The sequence below is a fragment of the Elgaria multicarinata genome, chromosome 1 (genome assembly GCF_023053635.1).
Source record: "Elgaria multicarinata webbii isolate HBS135686 ecotype San Diego chromosome 1, rElgMul1.1.pri, whole genome shotgun sequence".
NCBI classification, from domain to species: domain Eukaryota; kingdom Metazoa; phylum Chordata; class Lepidosauria; order Squamata; family Anguidae; genus Elgaria; species Elgaria multicarinata.
In genome coordinates, this window is record NC_086171.1 from 165,331,041 (window position 1) to 165,348,671 (window position 17,631).

Consider the following 17,631-nt stretch of genomic DNA (forward strand, 5'->3'; position numbering starts at 1 on the left):
ATTGATTTAACAAGTTAAAAGGGGTATTCACTGTTTTCCTGCTTATGTTTAAAAATCTATTTTCAACAGGCCTAGTAACTTCAATAGTTACAGACTTGGGGGAAATCCTCAATCTTTGCGATCAGAGGCACTGAGTAAGGGACCCCTGGAGATAATTTAGGCTGAACCCAACCACATAACACTATTCCTACTTCTGAAGAAGTCTGGACTACAGACTACTAAAGACAAACGAAGTGGCAGACCATAATATCAGTTCTCATGTGCCCATTTGCTTTATGAGGCAGGTGCTCCTGCAGGCTACAAAACAGAGGGATTAACAGGCCATAATGTTGCCTGGCTGGGTCTGCCAGAAACTCGGCCTCACCATTCCTGGCAGGTCCATGTTCTATAACAACCACTCTCAGCTGAACTTGATGGAATCCCACCCTCCACCCCTGGGTTTAATTTACTGACTTCCTCTGGGTGGGCCTTGCAGGAAACTATAGGGACAGACAGAGCAGGCATACATAGCACACATAAGAGTGCTGAGACTGGAAAATCTAAAAGCAAGTATGTTGCTTTTCAAGAACCAAGGAAATTCAATAGGTCTTACTTTTGAGTAAATATCTATGGATGGAAATGCAACCTGTGCAGGCTTGAAACTTGACCACAATCTGTTACTTTGAGAGACTGTTATTTTTAATTGTTATTTTGTAGTGTTTCAAAAATATTGCATTGAGCACTCTTAAAAGTAGAAAGGTAGGTTAAATATCACACTGAACTTCAGAGATGCTCAAAGCACCTCTGAAGGGCAATATGAGATCAGAAAAGATCCCCAGGTCCCCTTTCCCCAGTCCAAGCTCATGAGGATGATTGGGGCTGAATCGTGTTCAAAGCTTCTCTGAGCACCTCTAAAGTACAGCCCTATTGCAAAGACACTCCTTTGTTCTCCTTCCCAGCTCCAAGTTTGGGAGAAGGATTGTGGCAGGCAGAGGGGTTGCCCATCACTTTCCCCACAAGGGGGAGGGACGTTCATCACATTAACTCCTTTGAATAGACAGGCTGATCTAAATCTGAGGCATTGGCTCCTTTTTGCTTTGCTGAAGCCACAGGAGGAGTTTGTTAAATAGATATTTCAGAACTGGATTTTTTTTTTACAGGAATTGCTGGGAGAAATTGCTCTGAGCTAAAACTGGGGTCTTAAAACTCGCAAATCACATCATGGCCCCTTACTTCTTGTATCCAGAATCTAGAAATGTGGCATAAACGACTCTGGCTTTTACAGAATAATTAAGCCTCAAGCCCTTGGGATCAGGGGAGTAACTGATCTATCAGACTCCTTGTACACCGTGTCCTGCTATCTTTTCTCTAATGAGCTTATATTCTAAAAAGCAGGCTCTCAAGTGCTTGGTGCCCTTTTGGGGACCTAAATAAGATCAGATCAAGTGGTGTTTGGGGATGTGTTAGTGTATCTGAGAGCAGGGCCATTTGAACCGAAAAGCTGTGAGGATGCAAACCAAATTCGGTGAACTTATCATTCATAGAAAAATAATGGAGTCACTTTATTCAAGTCCACTTAAAACAGGAGCCCAGAACCTGCATGTGACCCCCCAAAGCCTTTACTGCACCCCTTCCTCCAGGATGCCACCACTAAATCCCCCCTCAAATTTCTACAGTGCCTGTACTCTCCACTACCAGCCCCAGAGTTCCTCATACAGATCGATCATTCCCCACCACTGCTAGCAGTGAGGAAGTAGTTGTCAGTACCAGGATCACGTGTGTGTGTGTGTGTGTGTGTGTGTGTGTGTGTGTGTGTGTGTGTTAGGGGGGATGCGCATGTCTGGGTGATCCCTAACCACCCCCACCCCCAAACCAGCATCACATCTAGTCCTTGGAGCTGAAAAAGATGTGCACCCCTGACTTAAGAGGTCCTTTAGGGAGCCAAAATTCCCCAGCAGCAACATCCCCAGCAATTTCCCTCCCGCTATCGCTACTTGCGCTGTCATGTCTGCATCCATCGTACCCATGTGCATATTAGCCAGTCTCTTGGGCCTCTTATTAACTATAATTTTTGTTTCAAATCCTTATCTTGCAGATTCGGTTGAAGGCAGTATCCAGGGAACCCATCTCTTTCTCTGGGAGATGCCGGCTGGTTGTTGCTAAGGTTGCTCCCACAGTAACATGCACGTCCTGTTTACACCTTCATCGGAAGAAGTTGGGCTTGGCTAGCTTCACTTGGGGAACTGCAGAAGGAAGTGCTGGTTCTCCGCCCTCACAGCCTCCCGCTCCTGCCCAGCCATCTTACACAGGATCCTCTCCCCCTACCCACCCCCAGAGATCTTGTCCCTGGTGCCCTACAGGCCAGACAACTTGAGGGCTGCCTTCTGCGTGGAGCTCTAAAGTTTGCATCGCTTGCTCTGACTTCATAGAGGAAAGAGACAGAGAAGTGACAAAAGTAGTGCCCGGCATCTCTCGCTGAATCCCGCTCCGTTTTTGTCAAGATGACGAACAACTCTGCAGATCACCATCCGGGGAACTCTGTTATCGAAGGCGGCCATGAGGGGGAATTTGGTTGCTCTGTTATGGACCTGCGGAACCTCATGGAACTTCGCAGCTCAGAGGCAGTGACCCGGATCAATGACACCTATGGGGGCGTGCATAACATTTGCAAGAGGCTGAAGACCTCGCCTGTGGAAGGTAAGGAGAGGAGAGGTTCCTGTGGGCTCCAGGGGACTGGTGGAAAGTGGTTTCTCGCTGAAGCTGCTCCTCCTGCCAGTCAATAATGAGTTCCAGTTCAAAGACATGGACTTATATGGTTAGGTTTGACTCTATAAATCAGCCCCACTGGGGACCAGTAATCTGCATAAAAATTATACAGCTTGGCAGCAAGAGCTATCTCCTTTCTTTCCGTCTTTCTTTTTCTTTGCTGCAAAGATAATTTGCTAGACAAATTCTGAAGAGACATATGGTACGTGCTGTTGATGGGAGAGGAAAATCATCTGCTGGGTTAATAATCTATGTGCAATGAATTTGCATTGTGTGAAGTCTGACAGGTAAAATGTATTTGTTTTACTGCAAGGGTGTCTCTATGAGCCTCTAAGGGTGCAATGCTATGCATGTTTATACAGGAAAAAGTCCTACAACTCCCAGCATTCCCCAACCAGCATGGTTGCCTGAGGCATGCTGGGAGTTTTAGGACTTTTTCCCCATCTAAACATGCATAGGTTTGCAGCCTAAATACACTAACAAAGAACAAGGCCAGTTCTAAGAATTTCCAGGCTCGTGACGGCTGCTTCTCCCTTCCCTTCCTTTTCTTCAGTCCATGGCAGCTTCTTCCTTGGCCGTTCGAAGGTTGCGTGACTCATCACCATGAACAAAAGCTGCCAGTTTTTGCATGCCACCACATGGGTTCATAGGGAGTGGAAAACTGGCTGATTCTGGCCAGTGTGAATGTGTTGCAGAGCAGGGAGCAGCAATAGGCCAAAGCAATCAAGCAGCTGCCACAACCCCAATGTGATTTGGATGTTGGTCACTGGGCTCCACTGGGCTGGGAAATGAAATTCCGTAACATCTTAAAGGGCCCCATACAGCAGTGTTGGCAAACAGGTTATCTCTTTCCTGGCCTGGCTCTTTTTATTGCCTTTTTTCTCTCTTCTCCCAGGCACAGAAAGTGGGATGTGCAAATTCCAGAACTGTATATATGAGCAAAGAGTTGAATAGTGCGAGAAAACAGAAAAGGCTGTGGGATTTCTTTGAGTGATGTCACCAGTTTTAATCTAGGGTCCCTGTCTTTTAAAATAATATATGATGCTGGCAGAATAAGACGCAGCAAGTAAGGGGTGCAAATGTAGAAGAATTGGAGGTAGGTTAGCAATTTGAAGGCAAACCCTGGGTACTACTGAGTCCATCATAATGTGTATGGCCATGCTTCCTCACTAACGTGGCTGCCAGCACTTGGATGTCATGAACTATAGTGTACACAGTCTCCAAAAGCAAATGTGTTCTCTAAATCTAACTTGGGAAGATCTACATTTGAAAAACAAAAACTATTGATGTTTCTATGGAGTAGCTTCCACCTGTCCCTTTCACACAGAACAGAAAATCTGTAGCTGGGGATCTTTCCAGTTCCTAAATATTCCTGCCAGGAAACCCAATATGATGATGGCATCCATGGGGCATTGCATAGCAGGAACATCTTTAATGTAAATGTAGAATTCCTCTCCCTGTAGTGTGTTACAAAAGAAGGGTGTGACTGCTTGAGTTGTTGTGTTAATTTGAGCCCTCCATTGATACCCATTCGGAACTGGCATTGATATGGCAGCATAGAATGTTCTGTAAACCAGGGGTGTAGCGCTTGAAGTTTAGATGCCAAACTGGTCACCCTGCAGTCCCAATTTGGCTCTTGGGGGTTTCCCAGAAAGCCTTTCCCCTTACCTACAACTACCAATAATTTGGTGGTTTCCCTGCACTTTCCCCCTCATTCTGAAAAGTTGAAATGCCTCTCCTAAGGCTTAGTTACTGGCAGTAAGAGTTTACAGTTGGAATATGCTGGTATTTGGGGGTATTTGGACCCACCCACTACTGGATTGTGGCTCCTGGGTAAGGTGACGATATGGAAAGGAGGACAAGGCTGCTGTATCCTTAACAGTTGCATAGAAAAGGGACTTTCAGCAGGTGTCATTTGTATGCATGCAGCACCTGGTGAACTTCCCTGTTCATAACAACAGTTAAAGCTGCAGGAGCCCTGTCCTGTTAACCAGCTACAAAAAAGGGCAGGGCTCCTGCGGCTTTAACTGTTGTGATGAACAGGGAATTTCACCAGGTGCTGCATAATACAAATGACACCTGCTGAAATTCCCTTTTCAGTACAACTGTTAAAAATACAGGAGCCCTGTCCTCCTTTCCAAATGGTCACCCTACTCGTGGGAGCTTCTTCAAAATGGAATTTGGTCCTTGGGCTGAAAAAAAATTCAACACCCCTGTTGCAAACTGTGCTGGTTTGAAGAGGGACACAATTCTCTGCTTTCATGGTCCAAAAATGCAGATAAAAAGCATGTGAATTAGACATTATGATTATCATTCATTAGAGGAGCCTGTTAAATCTTTATCTTTATTGTGGCCTCACAAACACACAGACACCTCCTATGGTTTGATGATATTTTGGAAATCATTACCAGGATGAGAAATAAAAGAATATACAATCCATGCTTATTGCACTAACAACACTTTAAACATGCAATTGTAAAATCCTCAGCAGAAGACTTTTTCTTAAGTGGTGGGAGGAGGGAGAGAACTCATGAGAATGACTTGAGACTTAACTAACATGCAGAGAAGAATAGAAATAAATCACATACAGGCAGACCAAGTCATCAAGCTTCCTACTCCTGTCTGAAGTCTGGTTTGTAAAAGTGGATATTGGGTCTTTGCATCATCCAAAATCATGGGAGTGGGGTGGGGGTGGGGGACTGTTGATGGGGGGGGGGAAAGCATGGAACACATCAAAAAATTGTACTAACCAGATCAAGAAATGCAGAGCAGATGATAAACGTATTTCTAATTTTGGCTAACTAGTGTTCAAATTGCCAGAAACAAGTCTTTGAATTCACCGAGTTCTTCATCAAGCTGGACCTGAAAGTCTGCAGATAATGGCAGTGGCTGGGGAATATGACCTAGAATCATAGAATAGTAGAGTTGGAAGGGCATTGAGTCCAACCCCCTGCTCAATGCAGGAATCCACCTTAAAGCATTCCTGACAGATGGCTGTCCAGCTGCCTCTTGAATGCCTCCAGCGTTGGAGAGCCCACAACCTCCCCAGGTAACTGGTTCCATTGTCGTACTGCTCTAACAGTCAGGAAGTTTTTCCTGATGTCCAACCTGCCTCAAAGGCATTGAGGATTTCCCCCCTGCTTTTCCTTCTCCTTTTCTGTTTAACCTGAACAGCCTGATGAAAGAGCTCCATGAAACTTTAAAGCATTTGGAATCCTTAAACAATAGTTGGCTTAAAGAAAAGGCGTGGCCCCGCTTCGTGAGATAGAGAAGGGGCATTTGTTCTTTTCGTAGAGTACGCAGGGATTCCTAGGAGGGGCAGGCACAGAGAAAGCAAAGGAAACGGGGCCAGGGCCAGCACCAGCCAGTTGTCATGCAGCGCAAGGAGTCAACTAGCGTGGGATGGCAGCTGCACTAGGAAGGGTGAGCCGCCGACATCTACCCTTTTTTGTGCTTTGAAAAGTTGCAGGTTATTATTAGCTCTCTTGTTTCGTGGTGTAAGCAGCGGATTAGCATATTTCACAGCTGCAATTTGGGAACTGGAAGTGGCAAGGGAAAGGCAATCTAAAGATGTAATTAGAGAAGGGGGGCTGTCCTGGTGGAAATGCCAAATCTGGATCACAGAAGCATGTGTTTCCTGTGCCAAGCCGGTGAGCACATCCAGCTGGGGGGTGGCCCACTGGATGGGCCATGGCCCAGTGTCGCGGTCACATCGCAGAAGCAAGCTAGGCCCATCCTTATTTTGTGTACATTGACAATCAACTTGCATTTACCCCTCTTCTCCCAGCTTCAGAGAGATCCCGTGTCAGGCTGGGGGCTGTAGGAGCATCCTGGCCAGGCATGGCATTGTTACAGGTCAGGCAGCAAGTAGTCAGGACCATGGATAGCTCCATGGGGGTCATGCTGGGGGGTGATTAAAACTGGCCAGATTCAAGGCTCTCTGCCAAGCAGGGATTTGGGGGAAGGAGCATAGATCTGTGGTCGAGCACATACTCTGCATGCAAAGGGTCACAGGTTAAATCCCCGGCATCCCCAACTAGGGATGGGAAAGACTCCTGCCTGTCAATGCATTTAGAGACAATACCGAGCTAGATGGACCAAGGCAGGTTCTTAGGGTCCTTCCTCTGTGTTGCTCCAGTGCTTGTCTAGAGTCAATTAAACCCGGAATTGGATGATAACAGTTGATATATGACCATCTAGCTTTGGCTTGTTTCAGTTTTAGAAATAGCAGCTATGGGGTCTTCAATCTGAATTAAGCAGATGTGGGGAAAGAGATTTGACCCTTCCCCTGCAACATTTTCCTGCTGAAATGTCCCTACCCAGATGATTATTTGCCCCCAAAAGTGATTACAGAAGTGCAAATAGCAGCTTGGGGAGGGGGATGATTTTTTATTGGAAATGGTGCAAGGGGAAAGGGTGAGTTCCCCCCCATGTGCACACACACACACACACACACCCCACGGTCTGAATTTGGATCCCTTCCTCTCCCCCTTCCCCTATGACTGCTGTTTCTAAAAGAAAAACAAGTCCCACTTGGCTCCGAAGCTCGTTGAGTGACTCTGGGCCAGTCAGTGCCTCTCAGCCCAACCTACTTCAGAGGATTGTTTTGAGGATAAAATGGAGAGGAAGAGGATCATGTCCTCCTGGGAAGACATAAAGTCCTTGGGAGGTGTTGTCATTGATCAGGGGTAGAGGCACTTCAGTAGCAGGGCATGAACATAAGAACATTGGAAGAGCCATGATGGATCAGATCAAGGTTCCATCTAGTCCAGCACTCTGTTCCCACAGTGGCCAAACAGCTGTCGACCCGGGACCCACAAGCAGGACATGGTGCAAAAGCACTCTCCCACCCATGTTCCCCAACAACTGGTGTATACAGGCTTACTGTCTCTGATACACGGAGGGCTCCCTGTCTGCTGGGACCTTTTCTCTTCCCCTCTGTAGTAGGACAGCCTCTTGAGGAGATTCAGGAGCTTGGTTCTTCCCATCCTCCTGGGTCTTCGGAGACACCCTCTGATAGGGAGTGGGTTTCAGCATTCTGAACCATGACAGGAGCATCTTGGATTCTAGGTTGACACTTGCTCAAGATTTAATGGTACAGTTGAGATGGAATTGAGATTTGAACTTGGTTTCCATTTCCCTGCCAATTTCATTGTAGCTGCTCAATCATAGAATCATAGAATAGTAGAGTTGGAAGGGGCCTACAAGGCCATCAAGTCCAACCCCCTGCTCAATGCAGGAACCCACCCTACAGCATACTTGACAGATGGTTGTCCAGCTGCCTCTTGAATGCCTCTAGTGTGGGAGAGGCATTCATGTTCCTTGACCCACCAGTTCCTTGACCCAAGCTCAGGCCCAAGAGTTTGTTTCTCCAAGCAATGGGACTTCAGTGGGTCTCTTTGGGCCAGTGTGGGCCAGGAGGAATGGCAAGTGAGCAAGGCAAAATCTTCTCAAGGCAGCGAACAAACAGTATGGATCCATTGATCCTGGCTAAAGCTCCCATTTAAATTACTGTAATGCATTGTATGTAGGGCTGCACATAAAGATGCTCTGGAACTTTATTTAGTACAAAATATAGCTGCTAGGGTGCTGATTCGAACTGGGTGTTATATTATGCCAGTCCTGTATCATATTCACTGGCTCCCAGTTGATTTCCAGGCCCAACTTCAGTTACTGGTGCTTACCTATAAAGCCCATCTCACCTTATGGCCACAGTATCTTGAGAAGTATCTCTTCCCATATATACATACTCAAACCCTGAGATTGTAATTAGAGGTCCCATTCCAAGTACCCTTGAATATTGAAGTATGGTGTGTGACTACTACTCGGGAGCAGGCCTTTATGGTAGTAGCCATTTGCCTAAGTTATGGAATACCCTCCCCAGAGAGGCCTGCCTGGTGCCTATTTTGTTTGTTTGTTTGTTTGTTTGTTTGTTTATTACATTTCTATACCGCCCAATAGCCAGAGCTCTCTGGGCGGTTCACAAAAATTAAAACCGTCAGACAAAGACCTCTTTATTCTCTTAGACCTTTTAATCCTCTCTTTCTCCACTGTTGTGTTTTAAATAATTTGGTCTTTATACTTTTAGTTCTCTTTAATTCTAGTTTCTAGCCTATGCTGCTTTTAATTGATTGTTTATTGTGCTGTTTCTGTTGTAAACATGGATGCTATTTTTTTCTTTGTTTTTATTGCAGATCACCCTGAGAGCCTTTAGCTATAGAGCAACTAATACAATTTAGAAATAAAAAATATGACTACATAAATAAAAATACAGCAGTACTGGAATAAAGCTTTTAAATGCTAACTTTCCCTAGAGCAAAACATCAATAAAATTGCAGCATGACCAATAATACATCGTTTAAAAGCCATTTGGAACAGGTGCCTTTTCAAAGACCTTTTAAATATAACAACTGAAGGGGGCAGGCACACATTCCTTGGGAGGGATTTCTAGAAGGTAGGGGCCACTGTTCAGAAGGCCCTATCTCTAATGCCTGCCAGTCGCATTGATCTCAAAGCTGGGCTAGTGCATAGGACCTCCAATGCTAGTCTTTAAGCACGGGCAGGATTACAAGGGTGCGGGTGGTCCCTCAAGCAACCTAGCCCCAAACCATTTAGGGCTTAGAGACCAAAACCAGCACTTTGCACAGGGAGCAGAAACACCCTGGAAACCACTGCAGCTGGTACAAAATTGTAGTGTATTCTGACCCTCTGGCCCCAATTAATACAACTCACGAGGAGCACATTACAGCAGTCCAGCCTTGGATGTAACTAGTGCATGCATACTGAGGTGAGCTTCACACTCTCTGGGAAGGGTTGCAACTGGCGTACCAGCCTAAACTGGAAATAAGCACTCTGGCCACTACTGCCCCCTGTGCTTCCACCAATAGCACCACATCCAGAAGAATTCCCAAACTGAAGACATGGTCCTTTGGAGGAATGCAGCCTCATCCTCCCCCAGACCTGGGTGCATTCCCCTGCTCAGATCAGCCAGTTTCCCTGCCTATTAGCATTTTCCTCTTGTCTGGATTAAGCTTTATCTTGTTTGCCCTTATCCATCCAAAAACCGCCTCCACACACCTGTTCAAGAGTTCCACGGCCTTCTTGGGATTTGCAGATGGAAAACCGGGGTAGAGCTATGTGAAGCCATGCAATTTCCAGTTCTAAATCGTGCAGGGAGCCATCACGGATACAAAAGCCCTCCCACTGCAAAAGTTGCCCTTCAGCATGCGGAGGGGGGATGCAGCTATCATGCTCATCCTCACTCTCCCTGCTTGCCCATTCATTATTCCCCACAGCTGGATAGGGCAGCTGCAGAGGGCACCTTTTCTAATGGATTGCATAAGGAATTTTCACACCATTACTGGAAATTCCTGGACACTGAGTGGAAACTATCCATGACATAGCAACAGCCTATATGGTAAACTTACAGTCACTATGCAGATGCTGTTTGGGCATCTTCTTTGTGGACACCATGCTGACTGGGGTGGGTGGGAATTGTAGTCCAGCACATCTGGATGACACCAATTTGGGGAAGGCTGTCCAAGAGTACTTTTTCTTTAGTGACTCCCTTCCACATCCTTTCCCACCTTGTAGTTCCATTGTCAGCTTATTCCCCATTGCCTTTCTCCCAACAAAGCCAGAAGAGTCCCCACATAATACTTCAAGCCAGCCTGGAACCTTCCTTAGACTAGGAGGGCAGGGAGAAAGAAGTCACACAGACGTTTGCTACCCAGTTACTAATGCATTCTTTCACTCAGTCCTGGGACCTACTTCTGAGTTCCCAGATTGGCCTGTGGCATGAGGGATGTCAGGACGGGCTTCCAGCTGGGCAGTTGGGGGCAAAGTTGGGCCCTGAGTATATGAGCAAAGTTGCCTAGTCACTGGCCTGGTTACGTCTTTACCAAGGTTCTGGCCATCAATTCTACCTCCCCCTCTCACCCTTGTATTTTTCTCCTTCCCTTATGGGCTCCGAAATGGTCTCACGTTTGGTTTATTGCTGCTAGCTATTCTCAGTGCATTTGAGGCTGCTGCAAAATAACTCAGTAAGCTAGAGTCACGCCTGCCGCCGTTTTTATGTGCTTCCTGCTCTGTGCTATTACCCTTCTATGCGTCCCCTCTTCCTCTGTCCCACTTTTTGACCTTGGCAGGTACAAATGGTTTTGTTGCCTGTAATGAGGTATTCCACATCATCAAAGGCCTGATGTGAACAGACGTTTTCTGTGGCCTGGGAAAATAATCTGTTACATCCCACCACCACCACCCCTGTTCCCGATCTCATTTCCCCCTCAACCACCCTCCAGCTTTTCGCTTTGCCTACAGGAATCTTTTCTCTTACCTTCTAAGGAGCGTGGTTTTTCATGCAACCCATCTGGGAGTCCGTGGAAGTGAGAGATTGCTTGATTTATCCAGACATTGCTTAGTTGTTTTGAGAAATTATTGGCAGACAGGGGAGGCTGCAGGCCATGGGTGGGAAGGAACTGGATTTGACATCGGTTTCTTTTGCATACGCACCAAGAGTGTGGGAGCGGCTTCACTTTGTTATATTCCCACACACCTGGAGAGTATATGAATATTAAAACCATGTGGGAAGGGCCTGTTCCTTGGGTCTTTCCCACTCAATTGGTATCCTCCTTCTCAGCAGGGTGTTGATTGTGTGTGGGAAGCTCATGCAGTCTCCGCCAGTGATTTGGCAGCACAGTTGAGGCCTCAGTGGGGAGGCCTGGCTTCTGAATAGGAGTTATTAACACTGATGGAACATAGAAAGCTTCCTTATACTGTGTTGGTCCATCTAGCCCAGTACTGTTGACACTGACTGGCAGCAGTTATCCAGGTTTTCAGGCAGGATTCTTTCCTAGCCATAGCTGGAGATTGCGAGGACTAAACCCAAGACCTTCGGCATGAAAAGCAGATGCTCTGCCACTGAGCTATTGTCCCTCTAGATGGCATTTCTGGTGCTTGTGGTTTGTTTAAAAGTGGATGCTTGTGATCTTCTTGCAGCCAGGAAAGGGCAGGGGAAGGGGAACTGTGCAGGGCTGAGGTTTCCCGTTCCATCTGAAATGGGCCGAAGCTAACTGAAATTCTGGGGCGGCCATGTAAGCTGTGGGTAAGGTGGATTTGCAAAACTGTGGCCATTCCCAGACAGAGCGTTTGGTTTTTGAATGTCAGGTGCATGGATCCAACATGCCTGGTACCTGCTGAGTCACACAGGGCCTATAGCAGTCCTCTGTTCCTGCATTGATCACTACTAATCCAGATAGAAAACTGGGGGCCAGCAGAATCTACAGAAACAGAAGAGCAAGCACCTTATGCCAGCTGGAACCTCTTCATTAAGGTTTCTTTCCTCTCCACTTCCAGTGTTGTGCATTGGCACAAAATCAGCCCTGGGGACACTGCTATCTGGACAGAGCTCTGGAGTTCAGACACGATGAGCACTGCATGCCAGACTTGGATGCTGCTTGGCAGAGTTGAATGGAAGGCCCAGAAAATTCCCTGTAAGCAATGAGGAAATTATTCAATCCATTTTTTTGATCCCAACTGTCTACTGAGATTCTCTGTCTTTCTCTATTAAAATATAAGAGTCCTCTGTGGGCAACCAATGCTTCTGAATCCTAGCCAAGCACACCTGCTGCCCGGAGTGTGTGTGCCCGGTTCCCTTCTGTACCGGTTTTGCTGCTTTTGCCCTTCCATACCTAGCAGTGAGCCCACTGGAGAGCAACAAAGTGTTCCAGAGCAAAGGCAATGTATTATAAGCTCTGGATTTGGTTGCTTTTAGTTGACGTAAAGGCATTTTCACAAGCTTGAGGTTATCCCCAACAAACTGCAGTAGAGACTGAATTATGATTAACAATCCCTCATCAGTGCATTATTTTAGGCCTTTAAAATTTGCATTCACATTTCTTTCCAGAAACCCTATTCAGATCAAGACAGTGTGGCATTCATTGTTTAATTATCACTATCAAGGATTGGCTCATAGTTTAGAATTGCTCCTCTCTCAAGAGTCAAGGATCTGGATCAATAGCTTTCTCCATGCCGTTCTCTGATCACAAAATTCATTTCATTGTTTGCTAAGAGACTCTGCATAGCGACTTGGAGCAATGGAGATCAGAAGACAGAGCTAAACCTAGCAGTCTAGCGGGGTGGAGGAGTGAAGATCCCGCAATATTTTTATTGCAAGATCTCCCTGTCAATACACACGCGGCGTGCGACAACCTCAGAGGGAGAGGTGTTGCGCCCGCCATTTTCTTTTTTTACTTAAAGGGACAGCAGCGCATGAACGCTTGTGCGCAAAAAGTGAGTGGTTTTTTAAAAATATTTTCTTTTCCCGCTCCCTCCACCCCGCCCCGATGGGCGCAGTTCCCGGCTTCTCGCGAGGAATCGCGAGGAGCCAGGACAAACCGCGGTGCCTGGCCCCACGTTCCACGGTCTCGGGCTCAGCCCAAGACCGCAGAAAAACCAGGCCTAAAGGGGAGGGCAAGATCCCGGGGCAAGGGAGGGATCATCCCTCCCTCATCCTGGGATCCCTTGTGCATCATGTGGATGCACAGGGATTTTGCCCTGTCTAGCTTTGGCCAGAATGTGTTTCTCTGTGCCCTGCAGAATCCTCTGTAAAACAGCTTTTCCCCAACCTGCGATCGTCCATATGTGTTGGACTGCAACTCCCATAATTCCCAATGGCGCTGCTGGCTGGAAATTACGGAAACACATCTACAGGACACAAAGGTTGGGGGAGGGTGCCTGTGCAGAGAGGATGTATGTTTTAAACACTCCTGTGTTCCTCTCCACTTGAGTCATTGTTGTAATTTGGGCTATGATGAGCTCACAGGATTAGAACCTTCTAAAAACTCTTGGGATTAGCTAAGGATCTTCTGCTGTCAAGTTTTCCACAAAGATTTCTCATTTGGAAGCAGAGATTGGAATCTTTGGGTTGTATCCATCCTTGCCCTGCAGCTTCCTTTCCCATAGGTCTTAGGTACTTCTAGTTGGACATGGTTGCTAGTATTTGTAATGGTTTTCACCACCTCCCCCCCCCTCAAATCAATGTTGAGATTTTCACATTTTGCATATGTTCAATTTAAATCTTATATTACTAGAAACCTAAAAATTGGACTGTTGTAATATATCTGAGAAACGGGGGGAAGAGGGAAAGTGAATAAGCCACCCAAAATTCAGGCTCTTGTTTTAAAAAAAGAGTCTTAAGATTCTTTTACAATGTAAAAAAGTTTCTGATGGTTGATATTAGTATTAATGCAGGATTAAAATAATAATTTAGATTTTTTTCATGTTGGCATTTGTGAACAGGGTTGGCTTGGAGAAAGGGGAGAGAGGAACACAGGAAGCTGCTTGGTCTATCTAACCCAGTATTGTTGACACTGACTGGCAGTGGCTCTCCAGGGTTTTAAGCAGGAATTTTTCCAAACCTACATGAGGAAGCCAGGGATTGAACCCAGGATACTATGCATACAAAGCATGTGCGCTACCACTGAGCCATGGCCCTTCCATGGGAGAAATGGGAAGTGGTATGTCAAAGATGGCTGCTTCTCCGATTCAAAGTCTTGTACTGTGAATAATTTTGATTAAAACTCTCTCACTCCCTGGGGTGAGACGAGGGTCAGCCAGAATAACCTTGACTCACACACTGGCAGTAACAGCAATGGTGCCCACTCTCTTCCACCCCTCTGTCTCTTTCTTAGCCCCTTCTCCCATATCCTTCTGTATCACCATGCTTGGGGAAGCTGCATCTGAACACAATCCCAGCCTGTTTTGCAGCTTTTAAATGCAATTAAAGAAAATTTAAAGCTTTTAATTAAATTTACAGGGGTTCGGGATTTTGAAAATCGTAAGCCAACCTTCCCCAACTTGGTGCCTTCCAGATGTTTTGGATAGCAACTCCCAGAAGCTGCAGCCAGCATGGCCAGTGGTCAAGAATCCTGGGAGTTGCCATCCAAAACATCTAGTAGGTTGGGGAAGGCTGCCAAGCCTTTTAGCCCATTAGAAGACACTAGCCTCTAACCAGACTACCATTCGATTCCCTAGGAAGGAAGGCCCAGCCATTAGGCAGAGTGAGGCAGCTGTCTCAGGCAACAGATACTGGGGTGGGGTGGGGAAGGGAGCAGCACTGTGGGGTTACGAGACAGAGCTGTGTGTGCCACATGGCCTGCCCTACTAGCTTGTTGCCCTCAAGTGCAGTGCAGAATACTGTTAAGTTGCCAGTGTTGAAGTAAGATTCAGCTGCCAGTCTGGCTGGCTCCTGTACATGGGATGGAGGCTGGTGGCTTTTTTGTCCTTTGCTTCAGGCAGCAAAATGTCTCAGATGAGCACTGTTCCCTAGCTCCCTCCCACGTCATGTGGTAAAACTATTTGTGGACTCTCACTGCAGGTGAGAGGTTACGTGATTGATTGTTTTCATATTTGTTTTCATATTTCATATTCTTCACATAGAAAACAGGCAGGTTAAGGAGAAGCATTCTAATCTAGCCATTTTTGTGCAGGGAGTTTTGTTCTGCTTCTTTTAAATGAAAAGAAAAAGTAGAAATTGGGAGATCATTCTTCCTGTAGTTTCTTCTCCTGCAGCTAGGGATTATTACAGATTTTGTAAAACCATTCTGTCTGCATTTCATGGATTGCCAGGTGCCTTTCATTCCATCGTCCGTTCATTGACAGAATCAGATTTTTCCCAATTTCCCAAATTTGCACAAATTTGCTTTTGCACACATTTGCACTTGCATAGATGCAGACACACACACCCCTCTTGAAATTCACACATTCCCTTGCTAAATGTGCATTTTCATGCTTCAACCTATGGGGAAAATGCACATTTCTGCTGTTTTTGTTTTGTTTTGTTTTTACATATTTTTGTATGACTAAATTTACATAATATTTCAGAAAATAAAAAAACAGCAACGGTCCTCAAATCCATGGAATCCATGTGACTCGGAAGCCGGTCCGTTGCAGAATCCATGGGTCAGATTCATAAAAATCCAAACTCATTTGATTCTGTTGTGAATTTCTCTGACAACCCTATCTAGAACTTGACGTCTGCAATCCAGGAACAGTTCTACAACATGATGAATTCTTCTTCTTAATTATGCCAGAAGTGCTTTTACCTAGTTACACATGTCCCCAAGTGTATTTGGAATAATGACGATCAGGGCCCTTTCAGGACATGGCTCAGCAGAGCAGCTGTGGCTTCGCCTGAACCGCCCAGAGACCTTCGGCTATTGGGTGGTATAGAAATAAATAAATAAATAAATAAATAAATAATAGCAAGGCCAATGCACCTGCCCAGCTCTCCGCTATTTGCCTTACCGGAGGAGATCATTATCCTCCTGTCTAGTCAGCTAACCTTGTCAATCCAAAAAGTAATTTCAGAAACAATTTTGGATGGAGTTTTTGCTCAGTGATAAAATGAGCAGTCCCTATCCTTAAACAAACAATACCAAGAGCTATTCCTTTACTTATAAATCTGTTGCTTTTCTCTCAAACCTTTAAACTCCCACCCCAGCCCGTATTCTCCTTTAGTTCTTACACATGGTCTACCCACTTATGACTTCATCATTGGCTTCCCTCTCAGCCTTTTCCTTGCTAGTATGAAAGGGGGGATCCAAAAGCCTTTATTGGGACTATCCAAATTCTACAAAAATGTGCAAGCTTTTGAGTCCTCCAGAACACTTCATCATCTTCATCAGCTCCAATTATGGATTTTAAATTTTGGAGGGAGCAATTCTATGGCCCTTAGACAGCTTCTGAGGAGTCAGTGGATTGTTTGGAGCCCACCCTCTGAGGTCAGAGACAGTGTTCTGACCTTGGAAGAGGAGTCAAAGGTCCAACTCCCGCCCCCTTGCAGCCAGTGTTGAAAGAACCATGCCAGGTGCTCAGAAAGGGGGGAAAGGGGGTATTTCATTGGGCAGGGAGGAGGGGCCAAGATTCGAGCTATCTTGAGGCCTCTACAGCCTCTTTTCCTCCCCCCTCCCCCCCCCCCATAGCCCCCCAGCAAAACAGGAACAAAACAGCCCATCTAAGTGAAAAATGCTAGGCAAAGATCACCCCTGCTGCTCTTCCCGTCCTGCATGGGATGATCATAAGACTCAGAGTTTGATAGGATTGCATCCTTAATCTTTGGCATGAGCTTGGTATATGTTCTTATCTGATCATGTTTGTTTTGTAACTGTTCCCTCTGAGAACGACATATGTATGTGCAGTTTGGAAGAGAGATTTCAAGCCCAAGGATGTATTGTCCAAAGATTTATTGTCCAAGGCTAACAAAGGGTGGAAGGAAGGAAGGAAAGATGATTTCCGCTTTCTTTGTAACAAATTAAAGCCCAGGCAGACATCAGGATCAAGATTCTAAAAGCAGCTGCAATTAACATGAATTCTCTGCTGTTCCCCCCCAAAATCTAATTTAACACCTTCTCTGCATTGGTGCCTTACTGAATGCCTACAGCATTTCCACAAGCCCCAAATTAGTGTAGTTTCTTGGATATGTCATTAACAATGCAATCCCCCCCCCACTCCACTCTCCAATTAGTAGGATTTCATTGCTGCATTGTGTTCTCTTTCTCTCCCACTACAACAGGTGGCCATTGGCTTTGTTCAATCGTTGCTATAGTTTATAGTGATATCCAAGCACAGCTCTTGTGGTCACGTTGAAGTCCTTTGTTTTTATGGCTTCTCACATGAGGTGTGAGTTCAATCCTGGACTGGCAGACACTATTACATATATTACAGCAGGGGTGACTAGAAGGTAGGTCTCAAAATAGGTCCCAAGACATGGTCTGAAGGCACAAAAGGTAGCCACTTTGCTGAAGCTAAGCAGGTCCGGGTCTGGTGAGTGCTTGGAGGCGATGTTCTTATGTGAGTCCACCTGGGAACCACATGTAGCCACCTTGA

General features: G+C 45.9%; 1 protein-coding gene across 6 annotated transcripts in view; it reads left to right on the forward strand.

Annotated features, from left to right (window-relative positions):
* The window catches only part of ATP2B4 (ATPase plasma membrane Ca2+ transporting 4), a 256,117-nt gene that overhangs the window by 154,584 nt on the left and 83,902 nt on the right, over positions 1-17,631 (forward strand). For all 6 annotated transcript variants that reach the window (XM_063142032.1, XM_063142062.1, XM_063142023.1 and 3 more), the window contains exon 2: positions 2,075-2,676. In XM_063142032.1, the coding sequence (XP_062998102.1) occupies positions 2,481-2,676 (196 nt within the window). In that variant the 5' untranslated portion in view covers positions 2,075-2,480. The remainder of the gene's footprint in view (positions 1-2,074; positions 2,677-17,631) is intronic.